The 12,192-nt window shown below is 44.9% G+C and overlaps 1 protein-coding gene across 2 annotated transcripts in view; it reads right to left on the bottom strand.

Moving 5' to 3' along the window:
* METTL9 (methyltransferase like 9) overlaps positions 1-12,192 on the bottom strand; it is a 58,982-nt gene that overhangs the window by 21,136 nt on the left and 25,654 nt on the right. For both annotated transcript variants that reach the window (XM_030799813.1, XM_030799807.1), the window contains exon 4: positions 11,631-11,815. In XM_030799813.1, coding sequence (XP_030655673.1) covers positions 11,631-11,815 — 185 coding nt within the window. The remainder of the gene's footprint in view (positions 1-11,630; positions 11,816-12,192) is intronic.

Genomic DNA, 12,192 nt, shown 5'->3' on the forward strand with positions numbered 1-12,192 from the left:
CTTTAGGCACCTGGGCTCACCAATCAGAAAGACATAATTTTTGCCCAAAGCCCCGTCATAGGGGGAACTCTGGAATTTTAGGATCCCTCCTTAGACAAGCAGGCCTAACAAATGCTATTCCTGAAGCTAGGATATGGGGAGCCTCAGAAATTGTATCCTTCCTATTCATGTAAGTGAGGACAAAAGGTGTCACTCTTCCAACCCTGGAGATCCCTTCCCTCCCTCAGGGTATGGCCCTCCACTTCATTTTTGGGGCACAATATCTTTATAGGACACAGGTAAGGTCCCAATACTAACAGGAGAATGCTTAGGACTCTAACAGGTTTTCGAGAGTGCATCAGTAAAGGCCACTAAATCCAATTTTTCTCGGTCTTCTTTGTGGTCTAGGAGGACAGGCAAGGGTGCAGGTTTTCGAGAATGCATCAGTAAGGGCCACTAAATCCGGCCTTCCTCGGTCCTCCTTGTGGTCTGGGAGGAAAACTAGTGTTTCTACTGCTGCTTCAGTGAGCACAACTATTCTGATCAGCAGGGTCCAGGGACCACTGCAGGTTCTTGGGCAGCGGGAGAAACAAAACAAACCAAAACCACAGGCGGTTTTGTCTTTCAGATGGGAAACCGGCATCAACAGGCTCACCCTTGAAATGCATCCTAAGCCATTGGGACCAATTTGACCTGCAAACCCTGAAAAAGAAGCAGCTCATTTTTTTCTGCACTATGGCCTAGCCCCAATATTCTCTGATGGGGAAAAATGGCCACCTGAGGGAAGTATAAATTACAGTACTATCCTGCAGCTTGACCTTTTCTGTAAGAGGGAGGGCAAATGGAGGGAAATACCTTATGTCCAAGCTTTTTTTTCATTGAAGGAGAATACACAACTATACAAAGCTTGCAATTTACATCCCACAGGAGGACCTCTCAGCTTACCCCCATATCCTAGACTCCCTATAGCTCCCCTTCCTATCAATGATAATCCTCCTCTAATCTCCCCTGCCCAGAAGGAAATAAGCAAAGAAATCTCCAAAGGACCACAAACCCCCCCAGGCTACCGGCTACCGGTTATGTCCCCTTCAAGCTGTAAGGGGAGGGGAATTTGGCCCAACCCGGGTACATGTCCCCTTCTCCCTCTCTGATTTAAAGCAGATCAAGGCAGACCTGGGGAAGTTTTCAGATGATCCTGATAGGTACATAGATGTCCTACAGGGTCTAGGGCAAACCTTTGACCTCGCTTGGAGAGATGTCATGCTACTGTTAGATCAAACCCTGGCCTTTAATGAAAAGAATATGGCTTTAGCTGCAGCCCGAGAGTTTGGAGATACCTGGTATCTTAGTCAAGTAAATGATAGAATGACAGCTGAAGAAAGGGATAAATTCCCTACTGGTCAGCCAGCTGTCCCCAGTACGGATCCCCACTGGGATCTTGACGCAGATCATGGGGACTGGTGTCGTAAACATCTGTTGACCTGCGTTCTAGAAGGACTAAGGAGAATTAGGAAAAAGCCCATGAATTATTCAATGACGTACACCATAACTCAGGGAAAGGAAGAAAATCCTTCTGCCTTCCTTGAGCAGCTCCGGGAGGCCTTAAGAAAATATACTCCCCTGTCACCCAAATCACTCAAGGGTCAATTGATCCTAAAAGTTAAGTTTATTACCCAATTGGCTGCAGATATCAGGAGAAAGCTCCAAAAGCAAGTCCTGGGCCCTGAACAAAATCTGGAGGCATTATTAAACCTGGCAACCTCAGTGTTCTATAATAGGGACCAAGAGGAAAAGGCCCAAAAGGAAAAGTGAGATCAGAGAAAGGCCACAGCCTTAGTCATGGCCTTCAGACAAACAAACCTTGGTGGTTCAGAGAGGACAGAAAATGGGGCAGGCCAATCACCCGGTAGGGCTTGTTATCAATGTGGGTTACAAGGACACTTTAAGAAAGATTGTGCAATGAGAAACAAGCCGCCCCCTTGTCCATGTCCACTATACTGAGGCAATCACTGGAAGGTGCACTGCCCCAGAAGACAAAGGTTCTCTGGGTCAGAAGCCCCCAACTGGATGATCCAACAACAGGACTGAGGGTGCCCGGGGCAAGCGCCAGCTCGTCATCATCCTTACTGAGCCCCAGCTACGCTTAACCATTGAGTGCCAGGAAATTGACTTCCTCATGGACACTGGCGTGGTCTTCTCAGTGTTAATCTCCTTCTGGACGACTGTCCTCAAGGTCTGTTACCATCCGAGGAATCCTGGGACAGCCTGTAACCAGGTATTTCTCCCATCTTCTCAGTTGTAACTGGGAGACCTTGCTCTTTTCACATGCCTTTCTCGTTAAGCCTAAAAGTCCCACACCCTTATTAGGGAGGGATATATTAGCCAAAGCTGGAGCTATTATCTACATGAATATGGGCAACAAGTTACCCATTTGTTGTCCCCTACTTGAGGAGAGAATCAACCCTGAAGTCTGGGCATTGGAAGGGCAATTTGGAAGGGCAAAAAAATGCCTGCCCAGTCCAAATCAGGCTAAAAGACCCCACCACTTTTCCTTATCAAAGGCACTATCCCTTAAGGCCTAAAGCTCATAAAGGATTACAGGATACTGTGAAACATTTAAAAGCTCAAGGCTTAGTATGGAAATGCAGCAGTCCCTGCAACACACCAATTCTAGGAGTACAAAAACCAAATGGTCAGTGAAGACTAGTGCAAGATCTTAGACTCATCAGTGAGGCAGTAATTCCTCTATATCCAGTCGTACTGAACCCCTATACCCTGCTCTCTCAAATACCAGAGGAAGCAGAATGGTGCACTGTTCTGGACCTCAAGGATGCCTTCTTCTGTATCCCCTGCACTCTGACTCCCAGTTTCTCTTTGCCTTTGAGGATCCCACAGACCACACATCCCAACTTACATGGACGGTCTTGCCCCAAGGGTTTAGGGACAGCCCTCACCTGTTTGGTCAGGCACTGGCCCAAGATCTAGGCCACTTCTCAAGTCCAGGCACTCTCGTCCTTCAGTATGTGGATGATTTACTTTTGGCTACCAGTTCAGAAGCCTTGTGCCAGCAGGCTACTCTAGAGCTCTTGAACGTTCCAGCTAATCAAGGGTACAAGGTGTCAAGGTCAAAGGCCCAGCTTTGCCTACAGCAGGTCAAATATCTAGGCCTGATCTTAGCCAGAGGGACCAGGGCCCTTAGCAAGGAACGAATACAGCCTATACTGGCTTGTCCTCGCCCTAAGACATTAAAACAGTTGCGGGGGTTCCTTGGAATCACGGGCTTTTGCCGACTATGGATCCCCGGATATAGCAAGATAGCCAGGCCCCTCTATACTCTAATCAAGGAGACCCAGAGAGAAATACTCATCTAGTAGAATGGGAACCAGAGGCAGAAACAGCCTTCAAAACCTTAAAGCAGGCCCTAGTACAAGCTCTGATTTTAACCTTCCCACACAACAAAACTTCTCTTTATACATCATAGAGAGAGCAGGGATAGCTCTTGGAGTCCTTACTCAGACTTGTGGGACAATGCCACAACCAGAGGCATAACTAAGTAAGGAAACTGATGTAGTAGCAAAAGGCTGGCCTCACTGTTTACGGGTAGTTGCGGCAGTGGCCATCTTAGTGTCAGAGGCTATCAAAATAATACAAGGAAAGGATCTCACTGTCTGGACTACTCATGATGTAAGTGGCATACTAGGTTCCAAAGGAAGTTTATGGCTATCGGACAACCACCTGCTTAGATACCAGGCGCTACTCCTTGAGGGACCAGTGCTTCAAATACGTACATGCGTGGCCCTCAACCCTGCCATTTTTCTCCCAGAGGATGGGGAACCAAACGAGCATGACTGCCAGCAAATTATAGTCCAGACTTATGCCGCCTGAGGTGATCTCTTAGAAGGCCCCCTAGCTAATCCTGACCTTAACCTATATACCGATGAAGTTCATTTGTGGAGAATGGAATACAAAGGGCAGGTTATGCCACTGTACTTGAAAGTAAGCCTCTTCCTCCAGGGACCAGTGCCCAGTTAGCAGAACTAGCGGCACTTACCCGAGCCTTAGAACTGGAAAAGGGGAAAAGAATAAATGTGTATACAGATAGCAAGTATGCTTACGTAATCCTACATGCCCATGCTGCAATATGGAAAGAAAGGGAGTTCCTAACCTCTGGGGGAACCCCCATTAAATACCACAAGGCAATTATGGAGTTATTGCATGCAGTGCAAAAACCCAAGGAGGTGGCAGTCTTACACTGCCAAAGCCATCAAAAGGGGAAGGAGAGGGGAGAACAGTAGGATAAGTGGCTGGCAGAGGCAGGGAAAGACCAGCAGAAAGGGAAGAGAGGAAGAGACAGAGGGAGTCAGAGAGAAAGAAAGAGACAAAGTCAAAGAGACAGAGAAGGGAAGAGACAGAGACAAAGAGGGAGTCAGAGAGAGAGAGAAAAAGTCAAAGAGAAAGAGAGATGGAAGTAGTAAAGAAAAAACAGTGTACCCTATTCCTTTAAAAGCCAGGGTAAAGTTAAAACCTATAATTGATAATTGAAGGTCTTCTCTGTAACCCTATAACACTCCAATACCACCTTGTTGTCAGTGTAAACAAGGGCATAGCCTGAAAGCACTGAGGCCACTGACAACCCATAGCCTTCCTATCAAAAATCCTTAATCCAGCAGGTTTCCTAACAGGGGCTCTAAATCTTAATTAATCACCATACAAAGGTCTGACCTGAAAGAGTCGGACCCGATCGGGCTCAAACCAAAGACACGCTGGTCGCGGTCAAGAGATTTTATTGGAGGCACCAAGGTGACACCACATGGAGGAGGAGAAGGAAGGAAGAAGGGGCGAGCTGCTTAGGTGCCAGGTTTTTATACTCAGTGGGGCCACGTGGGCATCGGTGATTGGCTTAGGGGTGGGGTTTGAGTAAAAGGCAGGAGGTGTTCTTCCCTGATAGGCCTTCTCTTGGCAGGCTCGCGGGGTGGAGAACCGGGAACCGGGGGTGAAGAACCCGGAACCGGCGCCATCTTACTGTGCCCATGCTACCTAACAAGACCAGACATAGAAGGAACTCCCTTCAGGACAGGACGACAGATGGTTCCTCCCGGGCGATTACGGAAAAAAGATACAATGAGTATTCAGTAAATGATAAGGAAACTCTTGTAGAAACAGAGTTAGGAAAATTGCCTAAGAATTGGTCTGCTCAAACTTGCGAGCTGTTTGCACTCAGCTAAACCTTAAAGTACTTACAGAATCAGGAAGGAACCATCTATACCAATTCTAAGTTAATATAGACTAAACGAGGTCTTATTAACAGCAAAGAATAATTGAAATCCCAAACTTACAAGGTTTTCAACAAAAGTAAAGTTTGCTAAAAGTTAACAGTGTAAACATATATTATCCTAACTTCTAATCTTGTGGAAATCAGACCCCATCAGTACTCTTCAAAGCTCAAGTCCGTCAACACAGAGCCATACAACTAATACCCCTACTTATAGGGTTAGGAATGGCTACTGCTACAGGAACCAGAATAGCCAGTTTATCTACTTCATTATCCTACTATTACACACTATCAAAGGATTTCTCAGATAGTTTGCAAGAAATAACAAAATCTATCCATACTCTACAATCCCAAATAGACTCTCTGGCAACAGTGACTCTCCAAAACCGCTGAGGCCTAGACCTCCTCACTGCTGAGAAGGGAGGACTCTGCACCTTCTTAGGGGAAGAGTGTTGTTTTTACACTAACCAGTCAGGGATAGTATGAGATGCCGCACAGCGTTTACAGGAAAAGGCTTCTGAAATCAGACACCACCTTTCAAACTCTTATACCAACCTCTGGAGTTGGGCAACATGGCTTCTCCCGTTTCTAGGTCCTGTGGCAGCCATCTTGCTGTTACTCACCTTTGGGCCCTGTAATTTTAACCTTCTTGTCAAATTTGTTTCCTCTAGAATGGAGGCCATCAAGCTATAGATGGTCTTACAAATGGAACCCCAAATGAGCTCAACTAACAACTTCTACCGAAGACCCCTGGACCAACCCGCTGGCCCTTCCACTGGCCTAAAGAGTTCCCCTCTGGAGGACGCTACAATTGCAGGGCCCCTTCTTCGCCCCTATCCAGCAGGAAGTAGCTAGAGCGGTCATCGGCCAAATTCCCAACAGCATTTGGGGGTATCCTGTTTAGAGGGGGGATTGAGAGGTGACAACGTGCTAGCAGCCCTTGCTCGCTCTAGGCGCCTCCTCGGCCATGGCATCGGCTCTGGCCGTGCTCAAGGAGCCCTTCAGCCCATGGCTGCACTGTAGGGGCCTCCTCTCTGGGGCTGGCCAAGGCCGGGGCCAGCTCCCTCTGCTCGCAGGGAGGTGTGGAGGGAGAGGCACAGGCGGGAGGGGGCGCGGGCTCCCGGTGGGCGCAGGCTTGGCAGGCCCCGCACTTGGCGCCACCAGCCGGCGCCTGCTAGGCTTGATCAGGGGATGAGCTCCCACTGGGCTGTCGGAGTGCTCAGGCTAGATGCTGCAAAGTCCCGCAGCCAGTGCCATTGAGAGGTGAAGCCAGCTGGGCTTCTGGGTCGGGTGGGAACCTGGAGAACTTTTCTGTCTAGCTAAAGGTTTGTAAATGTACCAATCAGCACTCTGTGTCTACCTAAAAGTTTGTAAACACACCAATCAGCGCTCTGTGTCTAGCTAATGGTTTGTAAATGCACCAATCAGTGTTCTGTGTCTAGCTAATCGGGTAGGGGGCTTGGAGAACTTTTGTGTCTAGCTAAGGGATTGCAGACACACCAATCAGCACTCTGTGTCTAACTAAAGGTTTATAAACGCACCAATCAGTGCTCTGTCAAAACAGACCAATCAGCTCTCTATAAAACGGACCAATCAGCTCTCTGTAAAATGGACCAATCAGCAGGATGTGAGTGGGGCCAGACAAGGGAATAAAAGCAGGCCACCAGAGCCAGCAGCAGCAACCTGCTGGGTCCCCTTCCATGCTGAGGAAGCTTTGTTCTTTCGCTCTTCGCAATAAATCTTACTGTTGCTCATGCTTTGGGTCTGTGCCACCTTTAAGAGCTGTAACACTCACCGCAAAGGTCTGCAGCTTCACTCCTGAGGCCAGCAAGACCATGCACCCACCAGAAGGAACAAACAACTCCAGACGCGCTGCCTTTATGAACTGTAACACTCACCGCAAAGGTCTGCAGCTTCATTCTTGAAGTCAGTGAGACAAAGAACCCACCAATTCCAGACACAGAACAATAGAAATTTACTTCTCTCAGTTCTGGAGGCTGGAAGTCTGAGATAAAGGTGCCAGCGTCCTTGAGTTCTGGTGAGGACCCTCTTTCTAGGTACAGGCTGCTGACCTCTTGTTGTATCCTTGCATGGCAGAAGGCAGAGAGAAGCAAGGTCTCTCAGAACTCTTAAAAGGGCATTCATCCCATTCAGGAGGGCTCTACTCTCACGATCTCATCTAATCCTAATCACCTCCCCAAAGACCCCACTTCCTAATACCATCACAATGGGGGGTGGGGGCCTCAAAATATGTATCTGGGAGGAACACAAACACGCAGTCTATAACACAACTTTAAGAGGGAAATGTAATCACAGCACTTTGGAAGACTGAGGTGGGGGCATCACTTGAGGTCAGGAGTTCAAGATCAGCCTGGCCAACATAGCGAAACCCTGTCTCTACTAAAAATACAAAAATGAGCCGGGAGTGGTGGCACACATCTACAACCCCAGCTACTCAGTAGGCCGAGTCAGGAAAATCACTTGAACCTAGGAGGCGGAGGTTGCAGTGAGTGAGCCAAGATCATGCCACCACATTCCAGCCTCGGTGACAGAGTAAGACTCCATCTCCAAAAAAAAAAAAAAAAAACCATCTCAAGCCAAACAACAGCAAGTTCAAGTAAAAAAAAAAAAAAAAATTAGCATCATATTTAAAGTAGAAATATTTTCATTAAAGTTAGAAAAAAGGCCTGGTGCAGTGGCTCACACCTATAATCCCAACACATTGGGAGGCCAAGGCAGGCCAATCACTTGATTCCAGGAGTTCAAGACCAGCCTGGGCAACGCCACCAGACCCCCTCTCTACCAAAAAAATACAAAAGTTAGATGGGTGTGATGGCATGCACCTGTAGTCCCAGCTACTCAGGAGGCTGAGGTGGGAGAATAGCTTGAGCCCAGGAGGTCAAGGCTGCAGTAAGCTGTGATAGCACCACTGCACTCCAGTCTGGGAAACAGAGCAAGTCCCTTTCAGAAAAGAAAGAAAAAGAAAAAAAGAAAAAGAAAAAAGTGGGGGAGGGCAGGGGAGGGTGTTTTGTTTTTAAACATTACAAAGCAAACTGCTATCTAGAGACCTCCTCTAGTAAAGTTATACATCTAGTGGTGTGCTGGTAAATGTGTAACTACCAGCTTGGAGAATAAAATGGCTATTTGCAGTGTTTGCCAATTTCTACAGTGTAAATACTCCTATCATGGTCAATTTCAATAATGGCCATGTTTAACAACCAGTTCACTTAAATTCCTACCAAAACAACAATCAGCTCTCATGAACCAGTCCACGCCAGCTCCAACATCTACAGCTTAAATCTAGACAACCATGTGGAGACATATGTGCTGGTAAGAACTACTTTCCTAGATACACTTAAGTGGAAAAAGGCAACAGAAGTTATTTATAATTGGGTACTGCCTGTATAATTTTTTTAACGTACATACATACTTACATTTGCATAGACTATCTTTTAAAGAATATTCAAGAAACCTGAACAAGATTGTGGAACTGGACTGGATGAGAAACTTTGTTTTGTTTATTTTTTGAGACGGAGTCTGGCTCTGTCACCCAGGCTGGAGTGCAGTGGCGCAATCTTGGCTCACTGCAAGCTCCGCCTCCTGGGTTCACGCCATTCTCCCACCTCAGCCTCCCCAGTAGCTGGAACTACAGGCGCCCACCACCATGCCCGGCTAATTTTGTTTTTATATTTTTAGCAGAGACGGGGTTTTACCTTGTTACTCAGGATGGTCTCGATCTCCTGACCTCGTGATCTGCCCGCCTCGGCCTCCCAAAGTGCTGGGATTACAAGCATGAGCCACCGCGCCCGGCCGCCAAGAAACTTTTTATTGTAAACCCTCTAGTAAGTTGCTTGAAGTATTTTTTTTAATTACTGAATTACTTTTTAATAAAAATTACAATTTTGAAAAATTAAACGTCATTAAATTTTTATTTTTACAATATAATTATCCTTCTCCTGACTTCATATCTTTCCTTCTTTGGGGGGGTGCTTAAAATATTTCTCACTAGATTCAATAACCCCTAGCCAAAACTGGGTCAGTAAACCAAATAAACTGAAATTAGAATGATATTTTTTTCATTTTTTTTTTCCAAATAGCAAAACTGCTATGGTTCAACTTCAAGCCATTTACCAAAACAATTACCTAAGTAATCATTTCACCTACAATTACTTTTAGTTAAAAAAAAAAAAACAAATTAAGCCAAGCATGCAAAGCACACTCAGATATCCTCCAACAGTTCAGCATTCATGAATCTACACAGCAAGACCATTTTGCATCTCCCAGTCCTCACGGTTTCACATGGAAATCATCAGGATCTAATTAGTGACTCAGAGAAAGAAAGCAATAATAGAGTGCCGTGGTGCGCCTGCAAAATTTATAGGTCACTAAAAGTCACCCATAGCAACAAGGCTTCTTGTCTCAGGTCTGCAGTGTGTCACGTGCCAGACTCCTCAGACTCAACAGGCAGCTCTGCACATCCACAATCAAGGAGCTTGTTTTCCACACTTCATGGAGACTTCCCTCTTGTCTAGTTCGACTTCCTCTCCATTTTTAGCATCAGAAACACAAGGAAATAAAATTCGTGGTTAGACTGATGTTTCTTTCCCCCTGCTCTTTCATCTCCTGCTATGCCAGGAAGTAACATTAAAGTTCTATCATGTGGTTGCCCAACAGGACACAGGAACCCAGGACCTTCCAACCTGATGACTAGTGAGCGCAATGCAGAGAGCTGGAGCTAAGGCTTAATTACACAGGAAGGAGTAGCACTGAATTAAGATCAGGTTGCTGAATCACGAAGGAGGACATTTTGCAACATATAGATGATATATGTACACTCACATTTAAAAGCATTTTTTCTTTACCATGACAAACCACTCGACAACAGGAACATAAAAATGGAGATCTAAGATGAGAAAGGGGAGATCTGTTCTCTCTGCTCTTTTCCACACCCTTCTATATCGAAAGAATTCCCCATTTTCCCCATTATCAACACAAATCTGAAACCATTTGGTAAATATTAAGACAAGCATTAAATCTGAAGGCACTAAGATCTGGGGAGAAAAAATAACAGACAAGAAATTAAATTAATTTGTGACACCACAAATCCACACAGAATCCAATGGTTATATGAAACGGGCATTATTGCTTAAGATATAGATTTTCCTATTTGATAATGATGACATTTGCAAAATCCTAATAGATTTCTTCAAAATGTCTGCGAGCTCTTAAGAGTTTCTGAAGTCAAGGTCAATCGAGGCAGTAAAATAGAAAATCTAAAGATTTTTCAGCCAGGCATGGTGGCTCGCACCTGTAATCGCAGCATTTTGGGAGGCAGAGATGGGAGGATCACCTGAGATCAGGAGTTAAGAGACCAGCCTGGTCAACATGGTGAAACCCCATCTCTACTGAAAATACAAAAATTAGCCAGGCATAGTGGCATGTGCCTGTAGTCCCAGTTACTTGGGACTGAGGAGGCTGAGGCCAGAGAATTGCCTGAACCCACGAGGTAGAGGTTGCAGTGAGCCGAGATTGCGCCACTGCACTCCAGCCTGGGCAACAGAGAGAGGCTCTGTCTCAAAAAGAAAAAAAAAAAAGAAATACTAAAGATTTTTAAATAGTAACTTGTATTATTCATAAAATAAATAATCTTATATTAATGTACATTAACTTATGAAAATGCAGGAGACTTAAAATCGTAACTTTCAAGATGACCTAAAATGCAAACCACATAAACTAAAACTATAAATTAATGTGGCATTAAGTCAGAAAGGCCAGAAGTCACAGTAACTATGAAGTGATATGAAATCAACCCGTTTCTTCTAACATATTCTTCATTCAATATTGCTGAAGAGCAAGACCATGCAATCAAAAAATCAAATATTACAGAAAGAAATGACACATGCTGCAACACACATGGTCTTCAAAAGAGAAAAAAACAGGTAAGAGCATTTATCATTTTTAGAGTCTGGCACAAGAGATGCAAAACAGAAAACAAAACAGCCATGACATTCAGCAAGTATATATGACCAGATTTAAAGGCACTGCTTATTGCTCGATTCAGTTGTAAAGCTAATAAATAAATGGTTCAAGCTCCATTTAAAACCAGAGATACAGAAGCATTTTTGGCTTTCAATCTCAAGCAGTCAGACCCAGCTAAATATTAATTATTACCACTGCAAGGGGAATGCTAGATCCCTATAAAGTCCACCTTAAGGTGAACATTAACCAAGATGGTGTTTTACATGGATTAACTGGATTACTTTAAACTGCAGACTATTATAAGAAATACTAGACAATGTTTAATTGTACACAGCACAAAATCACAAATACCAATAAACAGCTATCCTCAGTAAGAGCTAGCCTGACTGACCACACTTACCGTTTTCCACATAGGGATGAAAGGGGAGGACCAAGGCAAGGATGACCCTGCCTCTAGTTGGCTCCAAGACACTTCTGATATCTTTTAACAAAGTCAGGGGTTGATCACAGCGGTCCAGCAAGTTCAAGCAGCTGATGACATCATACTGGAACCCTGTATTCTGCCATTCATTTATACCAAGGACTCTAGAAAAATCGGAAATAACTGCATTAACATAAAGTCCCTCTAAAGACATCTTTAAAAATAACTGAGATGACAATAAAGGCTTTAACTTTGTCTTCTAAATTAAGTTCAAAATATTCTGTTATAATTTATGTTTGCAATAATGACATGGCCAAGGAAGAGAAAAATAGCAACCATATTTCTTTTTTTTTTTAATTAATTTTTTTTTTTTGAGACAGAGCCTCACTCTGTTGCCCAGGCTGGAGTACAGTGGAGCAATCTCGGCTCATGGCAACCTCCGCCTCCCAGGTTCATACTCCTGCCTCCGCCTCCCCAGTAGCTGAGATTATGGGCAGGTGCCACCATGCCCAGCTAATTTTTGTGTTTTTAGTAGAGACGG

Source organism: Nomascus leucogenys, chromosome 2 (genome assembly GCF_006542625.1).
Source record: "Nomascus leucogenys isolate Asia chromosome 2, Asia_NLE_v1, whole genome shotgun sequence".
Taxonomy (NCBI): Eukaryota; Metazoa; Chordata; class Mammalia; order Primates; family Hylobatidae; genus Nomascus; species Nomascus leucogenys.